Source organism: Tiliqua scincoides, chromosome 3, assembly GCF_035046505.1.
Source record: "Tiliqua scincoides isolate rTilSci1 chromosome 3, rTilSci1.hap2, whole genome shotgun sequence".
Lineage (NCBI taxonomy): Eukaryota > Metazoa > Chordata > Lepidosauria > Squamata > Scincidae > Tiliqua > Tiliqua scincoides.
The window spans coordinates 188,358,481-188,375,142 of NC_089823.1; the positions used below are offsets into that span (position 1 = coordinate 188,358,481).

At 44.0% G+C, this 16,662-nt stretch overlaps 1 protein-coding gene across 1 annotated transcript in view; it reads left to right on the plus strand.

The window, feature by feature from the left end:
• Positions 1-16,662, plus strand: part of ARL3 (ADP ribosylation factor like GTPase 3) — a 51,427-nt gene that overhangs the window by 17,478 nt on the left and 17,287 nt on the right. The window contains exons 2-5 of the mRNA XM_066619696.1: positions 940-1,083; positions 2,494-2,610; positions 8,215-8,265; positions 10,676-10,861. Coding sequence (XP_066475793.1) covers positions 940-1,083; positions 2,494-2,610; positions 8,215-8,265; positions 10,676-10,861 — 498 coding nt within the window. The remainder of the gene's footprint in view (positions 1-939; positions 1,084-2,493; positions 2,611-8,214; positions 8,266-10,675; positions 10,862-16,662) is intronic.

Below are 16,662 nucleotides of genomic sequence, written 5' to 3' on the forward strand. Positions count from 1 at the left end.
CTTACTGTGTTCCCCGAGCTGTTTTCTTCGTTTGTGGAAGTGCTGGACTTCTGATTTGATTTAAAGCACTGGTTCCCAATCTGTGGTCCAGGGACAACAGGTGGTCCATGAAACCCTGAGAAGTGGTCCACAAGATCTCAGGAAAAAAAGGAATCACTTTTGATTATTTCAGGCATCTCGCGGAGAGAGTGCTCCCCCACAGCACTCTACCAGAGAGGGTGGAGAACAGACTGTTGCTGTCAAATGAAGTGTCAGCTACGGCTGTGGGCAGTCCATTCTCCACCATCTCTGGTAGTCCATGGGGAGGGCGCTTGCTCTGGAGATGCTTCCCCATGGTCCACCAGAGAGAGCAGAAAACGGGTCCTGTAGCTACAGCAGGCAACAAAAGCAGCAACCCAGAAATCTTATCTATAAATAATAAATGTAATAAATCTCTAATAAATATTCTGTAATTATTACAAATTTAATTGTATTTTTTGTGTGCAGGGGTGTAGTGTGGTCCACAATAATTAATTTTTGCCTCAGTGGTCTGTGAGCTCCTAAAGGTTAGGAACCACTGATTTTAAAGGGACCACATGAATGAAGGAGCTTCTTTGTTTGCACAGTCCCTGTAAATTAAACCAGAAGTCCTGTACTTTCATGTTTGAAGAAACCGTGCCTTCCTATGGAGCAAGGGATGGAGGTGTGTGATCCGCCTTCTGCTCACTTTTAGTAGGTGGAAAGCATATCAGTGTGGTTTGCATCTGCGGCAGGCTGGAGGGAGGCAGAGGCAGACTTGGGTTGAAAGGCATCCTGAATCCACCATCCTATCGCTCCCCCTCGCAATCTGCCAGTGGTGCAACTTGCATCATTGAATGGGCTGCTCCTAGTTGGTGATGGTGAAAATGGTAAAAAGTAATGCTTGGCAAGTAATATCTCCTATCTTTCTGACTGACACAGGGTCTGCTGTCAATTCTGCGTAAGTTAAAGAGTGCACCAGACCAGGAGGTGAGGATCCTTCTCCTGGGATTGGATAATGCGGGCAAGACCACAGTATTGAAACAACTAGCATCTGAAGATATCACCCATATCACTCCAACACAAGTAAGGAAGGAACTTCTGGTGTACCAGACATTGCACAAGCAAATAGACCACTAAGTCTTGAGAGTGGGGTTGGCAATCAGAGGAGGATGGTTGCAGACAAAATCAAATGAGATGGCTTAGTAACAGTGATATACAACTCCTCCTTCAGTGTTGTTCACAACTGCACAATGGAAATGGTCATGGAGCTGCAATCCTATACACAGTTACCTGAGAGTAAGTCACTTGAATACAGTGAGACTTCTGAGTAAACAAATGCTCATTGTAAGGCTGTAAGGCTGTAAGGCTGCGAATACACACACTGGAGATCCAGGATCACTCATAGTTCAAGAGATTAAAGCAAGGTGTATGGTGTCATATGTTTTGAATGTTATAGTTTTTAGTAACTACACAATTTATTATTATTATTATTATTATTATTATTATTATTATTATTATTATTAACAGTATTTATATACCGCTTTTCAACTAAAAGTTCACAAAGCGGTTTACAGAGAAAAATCAAATAACTAAATGGCTCCCTGTCCCAAAAGGGCTCACAATCTAAAAAGATGCAAAATGAATACCAGCAGACAGCCACTAGAACAGACAGTGCTGGGGTGAGGTGGGCCAGTTACTCTCCCCCTGCTAAAAAATTTATATCTATAATGTATCCTTTAAAATTGCAGGACTTGAAGTGGCTATCAGTCCTCTTTACACTCATCAGCGATCAACATTTTTTGCCAGACTGTAATCCTAGATAAGTGCCCAATTGACACCATCCCAGAGTTGGCCAGTGGGTGGTGCTAGAGATTGTGCAAGGTTCTGTCTCCTTCCCACAGCCCTAGACTGTGAGCACATTGCCTGTGAGATGCTCCCACGCCTCAGAGCAAAAGCCCACCCTCGGATTCCAAGTGTGGAGCCAATCCCCAATATTGTGTGGCAGCTCCTTGCCAGCCCGCACCACATCCTGTTTTTCCAGTTGCACACCCCTTTCAATTGGAGCTTTAATTGATGAAATGGGCCCATCAGAAGTGCAGCTGTTGCTTTTACTTTTCTCATATCAACTCACATACAGACTTCTGCTTCTCGTTAGCCTGCACATTGGGCTCAGCTTTCAGTAACTGAAGCTCTCTTTTTGCAAGGCCTTGTGCTTTTTCCTTATCTGCAGTGTTCTCTCACCTCCCAGCACGCTCTCCCTTCTAGTTATGAACTGAAACTTACATCTTTATAGCTTTGACAGACGCAGACCCTGATCCATGCAAGGCTGCTGTATCCTTCATCTTGCCCACAGCCAATCCGAATAGCAACACAGGCCTTATCTTGTTAGGTTTCCCAGAGATGTGATATATAAGCTGCGAATGGTGTGTGCCTGTGAACCAGAGGCCAGGCATCAAGTTAACACCAGTTGTTCTTTATTGTTTCTTGCTGCAGGGTTTTAACATTAAAAGTGTGCAGTCTCAAGGTTTCAAACTGAATGTATGGGACATAGGTGGACAAAGGAAGATCAGGCCATACTGGAGGAATTATTTTGAGAACACTGATATCCTGGTAAGCGTCATCCACTGTTGAGAGCTGCATTAAGCAATGTGGTGACTTCAACAGTTAACAAATACTGCTATCTTAATTGCTATCAAAGTCATTTGTTTTACAACAGTGAGCCAGTCTGAACACTCCTCCAAATCCAATGTGCCTGTGTAAATTATGAAATCTGCCATTCTGGTTTCTCAGCTACTTACTATTTAACAATTCCATTTGGTGTTGCCATTTCTTTAAAATTGCTGTGTTTTGGGCTGAAAAGCATGAATCAGATGCCAAGGTGGGGTGTTCACAGTCAAATCCTTTTTCTCTCTACAGTGCTGTATAAAACACAGAAAGGTTTCACCAAAGTACAACCACATTGCACATCAACTTTTATGGGGCTCTTCCCCCACTGGCATTCCCCCCAGATACTGCCCATAGCCATTGCTTTCTGGCTCTAATTCAAGATATTTATTTTTACTCTCTGAATCTTATATACTATAGTATAGAAAGGCATGTGTTAGGTATACAGTGCAGTACAGTATGCTGTGCGTTTGTCAGGGTTCTAGAGACCTTTTTGCATTTCCCAGAGCTTCTGATTTGCAGCTGTAGTAGTGTGCCAGGTGCTAGATAAGGGAGGGGGGAGAGACTCAATTCCCTCACTACTATCTGCCTGTGGGAGTAAGAGAGGTGGGCAAATAGGTGATGGGAGGCTTACCAGGTGGGGGAGGGAGGATTAGACCCTGTTGTGCTCCTAGGAAATCATCAGGGTGCAATAGAGTCTGATGCAGCTCATAATAAGCCAGGCTATTTTCCAAGTCCACACGTGACTGGGAGTATTTTCTCCATCACTACCTCTTAGAGGCACCTTGCCTTTGTACCCTCAGTTGCAGTAGTGGAGTTCCTGTTGGGTGTCCTGAGGTAGAAGAACAGTAAGGATTCTGATAAGTGTTTGTAAAACATACTTCCCACCTTGTTGTGAACTTTGGCTGTTTGTGCAGCAGTGCCTTCCAACACTGTGGCCACAATCCTAACCAATTTTCCAGCACTGACATAAGGGCAATGCAACTCCGAGGTAAGGGAACAAACATTCCCTTACCTTGAGAAGACCTCCATGACTGCCCCCCCCCCAACTGTAGGATGCAGCACATGCCCCACTGGCACAGCTATGCCAGTGCTGGAAAGTTGGTTAGGACTGTGCCCTGTATCTGTCACCAAGTTCCCTTTAATGTGCTCTAAATTCCATGGACACACGGGAGAGTAATGTATTCCCATGTTTCATGTCGATATCTGAGATTTGCATTCCTTTGCTAGGCTTGTATACTGCTGGTATTGTGATGCAATTCTCTGCAGTTAGTTGGAATCCTAGTTCCCGTTGCAGCCTTGGAGATAGAGGGGGGACAGATGGAGGCCCCTTTGTCTGGGGCCATCTGTTGACTTCAGTGGAAATGTTTAACTTTAGCTGTTTGTTTTACAGGCATAACATTATGTGAGTGTTGAAGCTGGTACTGATCTGAGAGCAATCTAAGCGTATGACTGAGCTTTGTTTTTCCCACTATCATATTCCTGCTCTGTCTTGTTGTCTCTTATATTCATAATGTTCTGCCAGTATAAAGATTCTGCTGGAGATAGCAACTTGCCAGTATAGGGACTTATGAATATGTTGACTTACACTTGTTTAGTGGGGACTTTGGACCAAACTGCATGTTCTGTAAAGCACATTTATGGCCTTTGGGGCTTTGGTATTTATATATATTTATCTAAATAGAACTGGGGAGTGGTAGCAGACAGGAAGACATCAAGTTCAGAACTTCAGTGAGGGGGAAAAGGAAATTTAATCCTTTAGCTCCACTATGGTTCTTATTCAAAGTGGGATCGCAGAGGGGGCAACGAATTGAATCCTTTCCCTCCAGATCCCAATATGACTGTTACTTAGGAAACAAAAACCAGGCACAAAAGGACCACAAACACAACTGACATGACATGTACTTCAGCATTGAATAGCAGTCTTCTCTTTGTCCTGTGGACAGAACTTGTGGTTAGGACTGCAGTCAAAGACCATTTTGTGAGTTTATAGCTGAGGTAAGCTTTGAACTAAAGGCTTTCCAGCCACAGCTCCTACTCTTACCTGTTCTCATTCAGTTGGCTTTCTGAAGCACAGTGACTGAGGGAGGTTTTCAGAAAGACCTGCTACTCCACAAGGTCTACTTGGTCTGTCTGCTGGCTATTGTACAGGTTGATAGCTTGACATATTGCTTTCATATTGATTTAATCGACAAGATAGTTGGATGCAGTGAGTGTTAGTTAGGCCCAAATGCTAACCATCTCTGCAGTACTGGCATAGCTGTCCCAGTGGGGTGTGTGCTGCATCCTGCAGTTGGGTGGCAATCACAGAGGTCTTCTCAAGGTCAGGCTGTCGCGACGCCCCAGCCTGAGGGCCCTGGCCTCTGCCCCTTAAGGGGGCTAATGGGGCTGCAGGGACTGGGATGTACTCACCAGTCCCTGCAGCAGCCTTCCCGGGATACGGGGAGCCCTGCACGAACGCCTGCAGGGCTCCCTAGCCTCTTGGAAGTGAAAGTAGAGCGATCGTTCTCCGGTTCCGCAAAACCACCTCCTGAGGTGGCACAAGTCCAAGGAGCGGGGAGCGGCTTGAAGCCATTGCTTGGGGAACAGGGTTGCGATCCGGCATAACTGCCAGGTCCCAGCCCCACTTCCAGCTCCCCACGCACCCACCCCCAGGGCCGCCCACCACCCGCCCTCCCCTACCCCAGAATGCCTCCTCCCTGCCCACCTGAGAGCCTTGTGTCGACCAAGCTCAGCCGATGCAAGCTCAGTCCCTCCGTCAGTGTGAAGGTTGAATCCAGCCTCCGTGGGCCAGCACGCCGGCCTAACCAATTCACAAGGAGGCGCAAACATGCCTTACAGCACAAATTGTGGCCCTCCTGGGCCAGCACAAGGGTCTTGCACCAGCTCAAGGGCGCCTCAGGATTACACTCTTAGGGTACAATCCTAACCGGCAGTTATGCCAGCATAGGAGGCCCTGGGGGGTTGCAAACGTGGCATAAAGCACGTTTGCGCCTCCGTGGCTGGGAGCTGCGTCGGTGCATTTAGATGCGCCGACGTGCGAAGGAAGGCAGAAGCCTCCGCAGCAGCTCCTGCGCCGCTGTTTGTGTTGGCACGCTCGTGCCGACACAAGTGGCAAAGATAGGCAGGGGGCGGGGAGGGGGCAGGTGGGGGCATTTCAGGGCAGGCGATGGGCGGCCCCAGAGGTGGGCGTGCAGGGAGCTGGGAGCAGGGCTGGGACCCGGCAGTTATTATAAACTCCAGAGGTGGCGCAGGTCCAAGGAGACCCATTAGGGTACGTAGCCCTTACCCAGGGGTAAGGGGAAGAGCTTCCCTTTGCCCGTGGCTGAGTCGCTGCACCCAACGAACCTGCGTTGGATGCAGCGCAAGCCTCCTGGCTTGCCTGCTCCAGCGCAGGTTTGGATTGTGCCCTCAGTTAATTACAGCCAGGGTTGCAATGAACAAACTCAATATTTGGACTTCACCAGCAGTCAGCTAAGTACATATTAAGATCAACATGCTATAAGCTTGCAAGGAACTGTATTGCTGCTGTTACTGGGATAGTTCTGTAGGAGTTAGCTGCAGACACCAAGACTCCGCACCTTTCTCTGATAAACCGGCAGAAGCAAGTAACTGAACATGTTCCCAATGTGGTGTTGTAAGTGCATCTGTTCACACAAGAAGACTGTGGTTTAAAACAAGTATGAAGTGTGCTAATTTATGTGGACAAATTAACATTTGCTGTCAAATTAAGATTAGTCTTGCACCTTGACAAGGCTTGGCAAACCCATGAAGATTATAAACAATGGGAATAAAACTAATCCTACCCCCATATAGACAACCTGAGACAAAGAGATAGAAATTGCTTATTCTTACGACTGCAGGAATAGAAACAGTCACCACCTCTATCCTAGACAGTTCAAATAAACCTTGACTTCTGTGCACCTAGTCTAGGCAGATTTGCATGAAATGAGTTTTGTCACTCGTACCCATTTTCTCATCCGTAGTTAACAGTTATTTACCCAGGCTTGCTTCAGAGTCTGCTTACCTCAGGTATCATTTTGGCTGCTTATGTTTTTGTTTGTCTTAATCTATGAGGGCACTTTCTTAGATTCTCTCTACTCTGACCCGTCATTTAAAATAATGATTGAAAGAAAAAGCTAGAACATGCAGCTCACGCTAGCCTGATGTACCTTGAAGGAACTCTCATAAATAGATAGCATGTTAGCTAAGATGCCTGCTCTGCTCCAAGCTGAAGAGTATTGCACAAGTGAGCGGCCCTTCCAAGAATATTTTTAACACATGAAGTGATTGCACATTCATAAACACGCAGGTGTGCATGAATGGGAGATACTCCAGCTACCCACACCTGTGCTATTTGGAAGCTATGCACAGTCAAATAAAGGTGTGTATATTTGGATGATTGCATATTCAGACACACACCTGCAGCTATTTGGCATGGAGCCTTCTAGTTATTGGAAGTAGGCGCTCAACATGTATCTACCTTGGTTGGTATCGTTCTGTACTTTGTGGTGTTGCCATAAGGCCAGTAGTCTCCAGTTGTGCCTGGGGTAGCTCTCACAAATTACACTTAAATGAGATGTCAGTGGAGAGTTAACCAGGTGTTGCAGGGACCCCTTCAATCTCTTTGGCGGACCAGTGCTTTGCCACCATGGCAACAGAGGCAACTCATTTTTATAACTGTTGGCTTCAGGATCACACAATGTGAGCCTACATACAATTCTTTAATCACTTAGTGGTGCTTTACCAGATGCTCAAAAGGCCCCTCCTGCTCCCCTGTTTGGCTCTCTTCTCTTGAGACTACTGTCCATATGGGATAGGGAGCATTCACCTGTATCCTTGGATGCCTATTGGGAAGGCTTGTCAAATAACAGTGCGCTGCATCCATCACACTGCTATTGCTATTGAAAAGCTTGCTATTGTATGACACAACTGATGTGGATGGTCCTGACAGTAGAGAGGTAGACTCCCCTGGGTAGGTGGGCAGCATGAGAGGAGGAGGTGTGGTGAAGCTGCGGTAAAGGAGGAAGACCTTTGGTGAAGAAGGGCTCGCCAGGAAGGCTGTATAGGATGCCATCTCAGTTGCCAAACTCATAGATATCAGGAACCACATTGGTTTTGCAGGAACGTGTTCAAAAACCCACATGGAAAAATCAAAACTCCAAGATTAGGGTGGCAAAAAGAGAGTTGTATATTCCATGGAACTTAACTTATGGGATAAGGAACCCCACATGAGTTTTGCATCCCAATGTGTACTGATTCAATGGAAATACCTATTTACACATGAATTTCTGCACATGTAGTTTGGGTCTAAGTTTCACTTAAGGGCAGGAGGTGTAGTCTGGAGATTAAGCTGTTACCATGCTTGAAGAAGCTAAGTGAAAGTAACCCTGGCTATGCCCTGGAAGAGAAACTGTGTGTGTAAATATATAAAAACGGGGACCAGCACTGTGATCCCAACTAGATTTTCCAGAGCACAAGATTCATTAACTTAAACAGGAATTAATTTCAATTTCTTTCTGATAACACTTTCATCTGTTTTCTTTTTAGATTTATGTCATTGATAGCGCAGATAGAAAGAGATTTGATGAAACAGGTCAGGTAAGTAATGCATACATTTGGGAATTAAGTATATGTACGCCTTCTTCTACATCCTAGAGTATATAGAGCATTCTTATATGTTTGAGGTGGGAATAATTTTATAGTTTGCATTTTACAAGCAGACTAAGGAAAATGGGAGTCCTTCTCCAATGCTTATGATAGCTTTCTGCTAAATTATTTTATTAACTAAATGTGGAAGAATGACTCTTTTGAGGCCCTTTTCAGTTTTCCCAAAGTATAATCCAAAGAAATTGTATATTTAAAATTTACAATATAATTCAAAGAAATTGTATTTCTTACTTTACACATTTGAACTGAAATTTTAATTAAATTGCATCTGGATTACAGTTTAAACAGAATAAAGAGTTTTACAACAATTTAATCTATTTGGGTGAGTTTTACCTATAATGTAACTCCCTCTCTGCAGTAGAGTTTAGTCAGTCCCAGATCTCCAGGTCAATAATTAGGAATACTAGGTACTATTCCTGGAATGATAGAAGAGTATCATTCTAAAATCTCTGGCTACCATCATTCAGAACAGAGCCAATTATAAATCATATAGAGCCTTAGAAGTTAATTGCGGAAAAAGGGGTTCAGAATAATGTGGTGGTGGTGGTGATGATGATACATATACAACTTCCAGAGGAGTCGCTGCCTTAATTTCTTACTGCTAAAACAACAAGGATTCTTGTGACATTATGAAGACCAACAAATATATGGAATCCTAAGATTTTGTGAGCTACAGCCAACTTCATTAGATACATGTAGTGTAATTCTCGGTTGGCAAGTGTGTGTATCTACACACAGATGCACGCGGGACTAGAGGAAAGTTTTCTTCTATCCATTCTGGCTTGAATCTAGATAAGTTTTATTTTTCACTAAGGACGCAGTCCTAACCTGTACTGGAATAGCTAGGCTGAGTGGCTTATGATGTATCCATCACAGATTATGTGCAGGCTGGAGGTCACCTTGGGGTAAGGGAAAATTTTTTTCCCATGTAAGGCTGCTGAGGCCCAGAATGGGGGTTAGGCCTGCAACACCATTGCCAATCTGCCTCCTTTTCTGCCCTCCCCCACCCAAACCCCCTTCCCCACCTCCAGAATGCTATCCTGTCACCCTCTCTTACCACCTGTGCCACCCAGTTCCTCACTCACCTGCACTAGCCTCTGTGGGGCACTGAGTCGGCACAATTTGGATCAGCCTGCCCAAGTGTTAATTAACTGTGCTATCACTAATTACTGCTGTTATGATCTTCCTGTGCCTATCTTATATACATTTAAGCTTTACCTAGAATTTGCATACAGTACTTCTTGCATTTCATGGTCACTTGATCCTGCTGTTCTATCTTTTTGTCTTTATATCCTTGCTTGGAGAAATATCTGCCAACTGAAGACAACACAATATGCACCTGATGAAATGAGTTGTAGTCCAAAAAAGTGTGTGCCTCAATAAATTTAAACTGCCACCAGACTCTTTTTGTTTTCATACATATACAGGTCTTCAACATCATCCATAAAGGGGTGCTAAAAACCATTTTAAAACTACAAACACTTTGTGCTTTTTCTACCAAATTTGTTCCTTCTGGTACTGGTTATTGCCAGTTCTGGACAAGAAAACATTATATTCCAGGCACCTGACTTTTAGGACATTGCCTTTGCTAATCTTGCAGTGAATGTGGTTAGAGTGAAATCAGCTAGCTTCATTTCCCATTTTTGTAAACCACCTTATGCCCAATGCATTGATAGACATTATCAACAAATAATATGTGTACATAAACCCATTGCACAGAGATGCTCAGTTCTCCCATCTGTAGCCACAATAGCTGCCTTTTATAAAAATGAGTTTTGTTTCTGGAAGGAGTTTCTATCAGGGCTGTCCCATCCATGAATTACAGTTGATCAAACTGGATCAAAGTTCAAAGCTTGCAGTTAGCATTCCTACAAAATTCAAAGCATATGTAGGATAAAACCACCTGTTTTCAGAGTGCTCCCCTACACTGGCAGTGGTAACTATGCCAGCATATGTTGTTTTTGCTGTGTCATCGGTGTGGTCTCCAGAAGGCTAGGATTGGCAGTGCACAGTTTTGTAAATGATGATATCAGATTGATCTTCCTATAATGTACCACTGAAAGAACTTAAACCTTATTCTCTATGATAAACTGTTTTGCTAGACAAGCTTCACTAGAACACTAATGTACAGTATGTGTTTCACTATAACACTAATTTACAGTATTTGTCCAAAATGTACAACAGAGGTTGCAGCCCTATACTCAGTAAGTCCATTTACTTAGTATTTACTTTGAAGTTGACATGCATAGGATGCACTGTAGAAAGAGGAAAAAAAATAAGCCTCCTGGTAATCAAAAATCTTTTGAAAACACTTTTGAATACATCTTTGTGATTTTTACAGGAGCTAGCAGAGCTCTTGGAAGAGGAGAAACTCGGTGGTGTTCCTGTGCTCATCTTTGCTAACAAACAAGATTTGCTGACGGCAGCCCCTGCTTCCGAGATTGCAGAGGGTCTGAACTTGCACACAATTCGTGACAGAGTCTGGCAGATTCAGTCTTGTTCGGCCCTTACAGGAGAGGGTGTGCAGGTGAGGAGACAATGGCAAAATAGCCTTTATGTTCGTCTGAATGAGATAGTACAGTAGATAGTGTATTTATTATAAAATACAAAATTAAAAGAGAGGAATGTGGGTCAAATCTCCTTCTAGAGATTCAGGCTCCCCTGTAAGCCTAAGTCCAGTTTATTCTACCTACTTAGTCAAGGATCTGTTGTAAAAATATATTGTTAAGTGAAATACTGTGCAAATTCTATTGCTTCTCTTGTTAGGCCCTGAAAACTGAAACATAATCAGCCACAGCTACAAATGCTTTTTCCTCTCTTAGTGCCAGTTTTATTTCATGTGTTTCACTGTGTTTGGACCAGCTGTCACAGTAAACCTTTCCAAACACTTCTTTTAAGTTTTCCAAGGATGCTCACATTTAACACAGAGTCCTACCCTACCCTTCCCCACCCCCACTCATGCAGCTGTGCCAAATCAGGCAGACTGTATCCAGCGGTGTGTGGGTGAGGGGATCAGGAGGTTTCATAGGGGAAAGGGGATTTAAATCCTCATAAGCCTCCTGCTCCGCAGTGGATTTCCTTGGACCTGCACTAGTGATTTCACTGCTGCAAGTCTGAGGAGACAAAGGGAGTAGTGAGGCTTGCAAAAAGGGGATATGATCTGGCGCATACCATTGCCGCCAAATTCATTCCTGCAGCTTCCCCACTTCCCATTCTTTCCCTCCTGGCTCTTTTTTGCCCCTTACCACCCCTTGTACTCCCTGCCTCCACCGTTGCCTTGACTGCTCCGGCGGGTGCTGGGCAATCCAGCAACAGTTTGGGTGTGCTGCCGCCTTCTGCAGCAGCATTCCCCAAATGGCCACCAATAGAGTGCTCAGTGCTCCATTGACAGCCATTTTACGACAGCATTTGTCTCAAGATGAATAATGTTGCAACAAGACAATAAAGTTATATGTGTCATTAGGACCTTTTGTGATGGCAGCTTCTGCAGTGGCCTTTGTCCCAGCATAGGAAGTTGAACAAGTAGTACATATTAGAGAAGGAAATCCTGGCATGGAGGCAGGAAGTGTTGACCACAATCCTAGTTTGGAACTATCAGCTTCCATGCTAATTTTGCTAGGTAGGTTTGATTAGCAGAAACCAAAATGGGGATTAGCATGGTCTCTGTATGACTTGTATGTGCTGAGTATGTTGATTTTGCTTACCAGAACTCACAAATGATTCCATCTGGCCATGTCCTTAGTGTGGAAAAATGCTTTATTATAGGAAATTTGTTTATCCTTGTAAAATTTTGTGAAGTGTTTAGCTCTTCCATTTTGCAGATGAGATCATAGGGTTTTACCCAAGAATCCCCAGTTAATGAGTGACTGACTGAGCTGTGAGTTCAAGTTCCGTTAGATGCACATAATAATAATAATAATAATAATAATAATAATAATAATAATAATAATAAACAACTTTATTTATATCCTTCCCTTCTCCCTGAAAGGGACCCAGGGCGGCTTACAACATGTTAAAAACAGATTAAAAACATAATTTAACAGCGAATAAAAATGTATTAAAACACATTAACAGATACCATAAAAACAGTAGTCAGATAAAAAGAGCAAAATGCAGCAAATCATAGAGGAATCAGGCCTGTAAAAATACTAAAAGATATAAAAAAGATGTTAAAAAGGCCATGAACTCAGAAGGCTTGTTTAAACAAAAAGGTCTTTAGGCCTCACCGAAAAGTCTCAAGAGAGGGAGCCATTCTCAAGTCAAGGGGAAGGGAGTTCCATAACATTGGTGCCACTATTGAGAAGGCCCTATTTCTTGCCGTCGCCCCACGTACCTCCTTAGGCGGCAGCACTTGTAAAAAGGCCTTCTCTGATGACCTAAGAGGATGAGCCGGATTGTACGGAAGTAGGCGATCTCTAAGATACCCTGGCCCAGAGCAGTATAGGGCTTTAAAGGTCAAAACCAGCACCTTGAATTGGGCCCAGAAACGAATGGGCAGCCAATGCAGCCCCCGGAGAAGCGGGCTGACAGAGTCAAACCGCCTACCTCCAGTGACCACACAGGCCGCCACATTCTGCACTAATTGCAGTTTCCGAACCGTCTTCAGGGGCAGCCCCACATAAAGCGCGTTACAGTAATCTAACCTCGATGTCACCGTGGCATGGATTACCATGGCCAGGTCTGCACGATCCAAGTACGGCCGCAGCCGGCACACCAGCCGAAGCTGAGCGAAGCCCCCCTTGCCACAACCGCCACCTGGGAATCCAGGAGCAGTTGCGAATCCAGGTGGACCCCCAAGCTGCGGACCTGCTCCTTCAGAGAGAGTGCAACCCCATTCAAAGCAAGCCGGTAGTCCAGTACCTGCAACGAGGATTTCCGAACCAGGAGAGCCTCTGTCTTATCCGGATTTAATTTCAGTTTATTAGCCCCCATCCAGATCCTCACTGCTTCCAGACAGCGTTCCAGGCCCTCAACCGCCACCCTGGAGTCTGGAGGAAAGGAGAGATAGAGCTGGGTGTCATCAGCATGTTGATGACACCCCACTCCAAACTCCCCAGATGACCTCTCCCAGAGGTTTCATGTAGATATTAAATAGCATATTTAATAAATCCCATACAAGTACACATAGTAAATCCCAACAAGATTACACGAATTTGGCACTTGGGTGACAACATGGTGTTTTCCTCTTAAAGAAGTGTCTCTGTTTATTGCTCTGTGACCTAGCATTTCATTTGGCAGTGGGACTGTCTATCTAATTCATTCCCCAATGAAGTCAGGAACCAAAGCAGTGTCCTCTGGAGATTTTGATCTGAGTTATGTGAAGTATGTATCTGTCTTTTATTTGAATAATAAATTGGGCCTTATGCATCTTATTGTGATGGTATTAATAGAGAGAAATATTTAAAGCTACTTTCATTGGTCTCTACTTTTGAATGTGGCAGCTTTTCAGAGCTGCAGTCATTGGGCACTGAAAATGTGCAAGCTATACAAACTTTCCACAGATGGTAGAGTGAGATGTTGCCTACATTGCCTTTGTGTCAAACTTTGTGGTCCCAATTCTGATCTAGTTGTGAACTATATGTAACAACTAGACACTTGAAATGAGGATGTACTTCTGCATGTATGTAAAAAGACAGAGCCAGCTAGTTCAGCAGAGCTTCAGTGAGCATTTCAGTGTAGATGAGGTGGAGATGTCAGTGTGCACCTGTCTTTTATATGTGGAAGATTGCTTCTGCACACAGGTCTCCTGTGCTAGATTGGGGTCACATCAGTTTCATCAGAATGATGGCTGCAGCCTTTCTTTAACTTTTCATTAGTTTTGGAAACAAACCATGGGAGTTCCAGTCACAGACTGAATACCTTTGCTTCTCATTTTACTTAGAATAGATGCCAGTGAGGCGTACATGAGATGGTTATAGTGAATTTGCAGTGGAGTTTGTGGTAGATACCCAAGGATGTTGCTCTAGGAAAAAGGAAAAACTGTGTAGGGGAAGTGGAGGACAAAACAATCACAGCATCTAGCCGTCAGTGATGATATTCATCTCCCTGCTTCATCCTCCTTACTGAGTAAAGTGAGATTGGAATCACTGTCATTATCCAAAACTAGAGAGTCCAGGCAGGATGAGAACACCTTGGTAGACATCTTCCCAAATTAAGATTTTAGGAGCCCTAAAATCCAAGGGATATTCTGGTAGATAGGGCATCTTGCTCCATCTCACATGAACTGGGACCAGACAGGTAAACTGTAAAAGTATAAGAAGTTTGTTAAAGGCTAATAAAACAATGGAGAGAAAGATACACAGGATTAAAACAGGGTACAAGTGGTGCCTACGCATCCACAGGGGACCTGCTCCCAGACCCCCCCTCCCATGGATGCCGAAGTCCACAAATAATGAAATCCACAGATTTGGCACCTTTAACTCTCTGAACACGACTAGAGCTCTGGTGTGACCTCCCCTTCCCTCAGAATGACTTCTAAGAGAAAGTCAATTCCAGTTTTCTGCAAAACCAGAAGTGACATTTAAAGGCCTTATAAGCTTGTGTTAGGAGAGCTACAGGTCGCCCCTGTTTGGGCTCAGTGTGGGTTGGTGACCCACTTTGAGCCAAATCTGCAGATGAAAAATATGTGGATGATCAGATACGACCTGTACTGATCAACTAGCAGAAGGAGAATAAATGGAAGATAATAAAAGTTGTCAAGGATGTTAAAATGCAAGCAGCAAATTAAACAAAAACCCTAATGCAACTTCTTCAGGTACTTTTTCTACCCTACTTAATTGTCCCATTTCAGGTTCTAGCACTCTCATTTGCAGCAAGATGAACAGATGAAGCATTGAGGCAAGGCATCCAAGAGCTGGCTAGCTCTCCTCAGCTGTATATAAACAACTTAATAATGGATAAAGCACCATTGAAAAGCATACTGGTTCTACAGGTTACACAACTAGAAAAGCAGTACAATTACATACATACACGGCTCTGTTGAGAAAGCACCAAAGAAGTATTTGAAAGCATGTTCAAAAACATTCAAAGTTGCAAACTATAGAACAAATATTTGTGGATTACAGGGTTACAGGTGGGAGCAAATAAAGCACATACAAATTTTAAAGCACATGCAACACATGAGCACAATTACATGGAAATGGCACTTTTTTGCTTGAACGTTGGTGAGTGTATCATTCAGGCATGTCTACTGTGACTGCTGACTCAAAATAGATAGTAAAGCAAGCTAGTACATGCATGTAGGCATTTTGGAACGTGTAGGCATTTTGGAACGTGTAGATCATTCAAGACGTAGGAATATGTTCTAACCACTAATTACAGGAAGTGGTCCATAAGGGAACCACGTCCAGTTCCCTTTATACTGAAGTAAGGGAATAGCTAAGATACAGTTGGGAGCTGAATTTTTATTATGCCCTCTGGTGATGGAAATGGAAATAGCATTATAAGAACTGGAAACATTAAGTTTCAAAAGTTTTCCTCCTCTCCCCCTTCCAATTGGGCATGTGTTATCTATAGCATCACTTCAATGTGTTCATGAATATTGATGGAGGGGCAGGGCAGGGAGAAATATGCCTTACCAGGGCAGGCTTTACACAAATGGGGGGTGCAGCTTTTGAGGTTTTGTGGCCCCTAGTTGTCCTCCTCTCTGTCCTTGGGTGAAAAATCCCTTTCTCCCTGCTCTGGCACCTCCCAGTCTCCAATCTACTCCTATTTAACCAAGTGGCCTCCTTTGCTAACAGAGGTGTGGCAGGGGAAATTGAACTTTTCCCTCCCCTTGCTCAGTGACTCTCTGGTGGCAACATGCCTGGGCACACAGCTTCCCACTTGAAGAGCCTTTTGAGTGGCTGCTGTCCTTTGATTTTCCACAAAGGTGCATGTCATTCCCTAAGATACTGACTGTAGGGGTTTTGGAGTGTGGCGGCACTGTTCTACTCAGCCCTTAAGTCTTAAATATACTGGTGTCCGCCGCTTAACAATGGTTCGCCTAATGACTGACCACATATATGACGGTGGTCAAAGCACAATAAAGATGCTCTTAATGAGGCAATCACGTTTCACATAGCCTACAGCAGAGTGTCTGTTTACACAACAGAGAGGCTCTTAATGCAAAGAAGAGGTAATCTATCTCTAGAAGCCTGTGCAGCCATCTAGTATCTGGCAGGGAATGTCTGTTTACACAACAAAGGCAATAGATTGGACTGAATGTTCACTGAATGACATAGCAGGGATCAGAGAACGTACCCCTGTCGTTAAGTGGTGTACACCTGTACCTCTGCCTTTGGGAAAGCAATGGGGGCACATTTGTAGGGCTGTACAGGCAGTCACTTG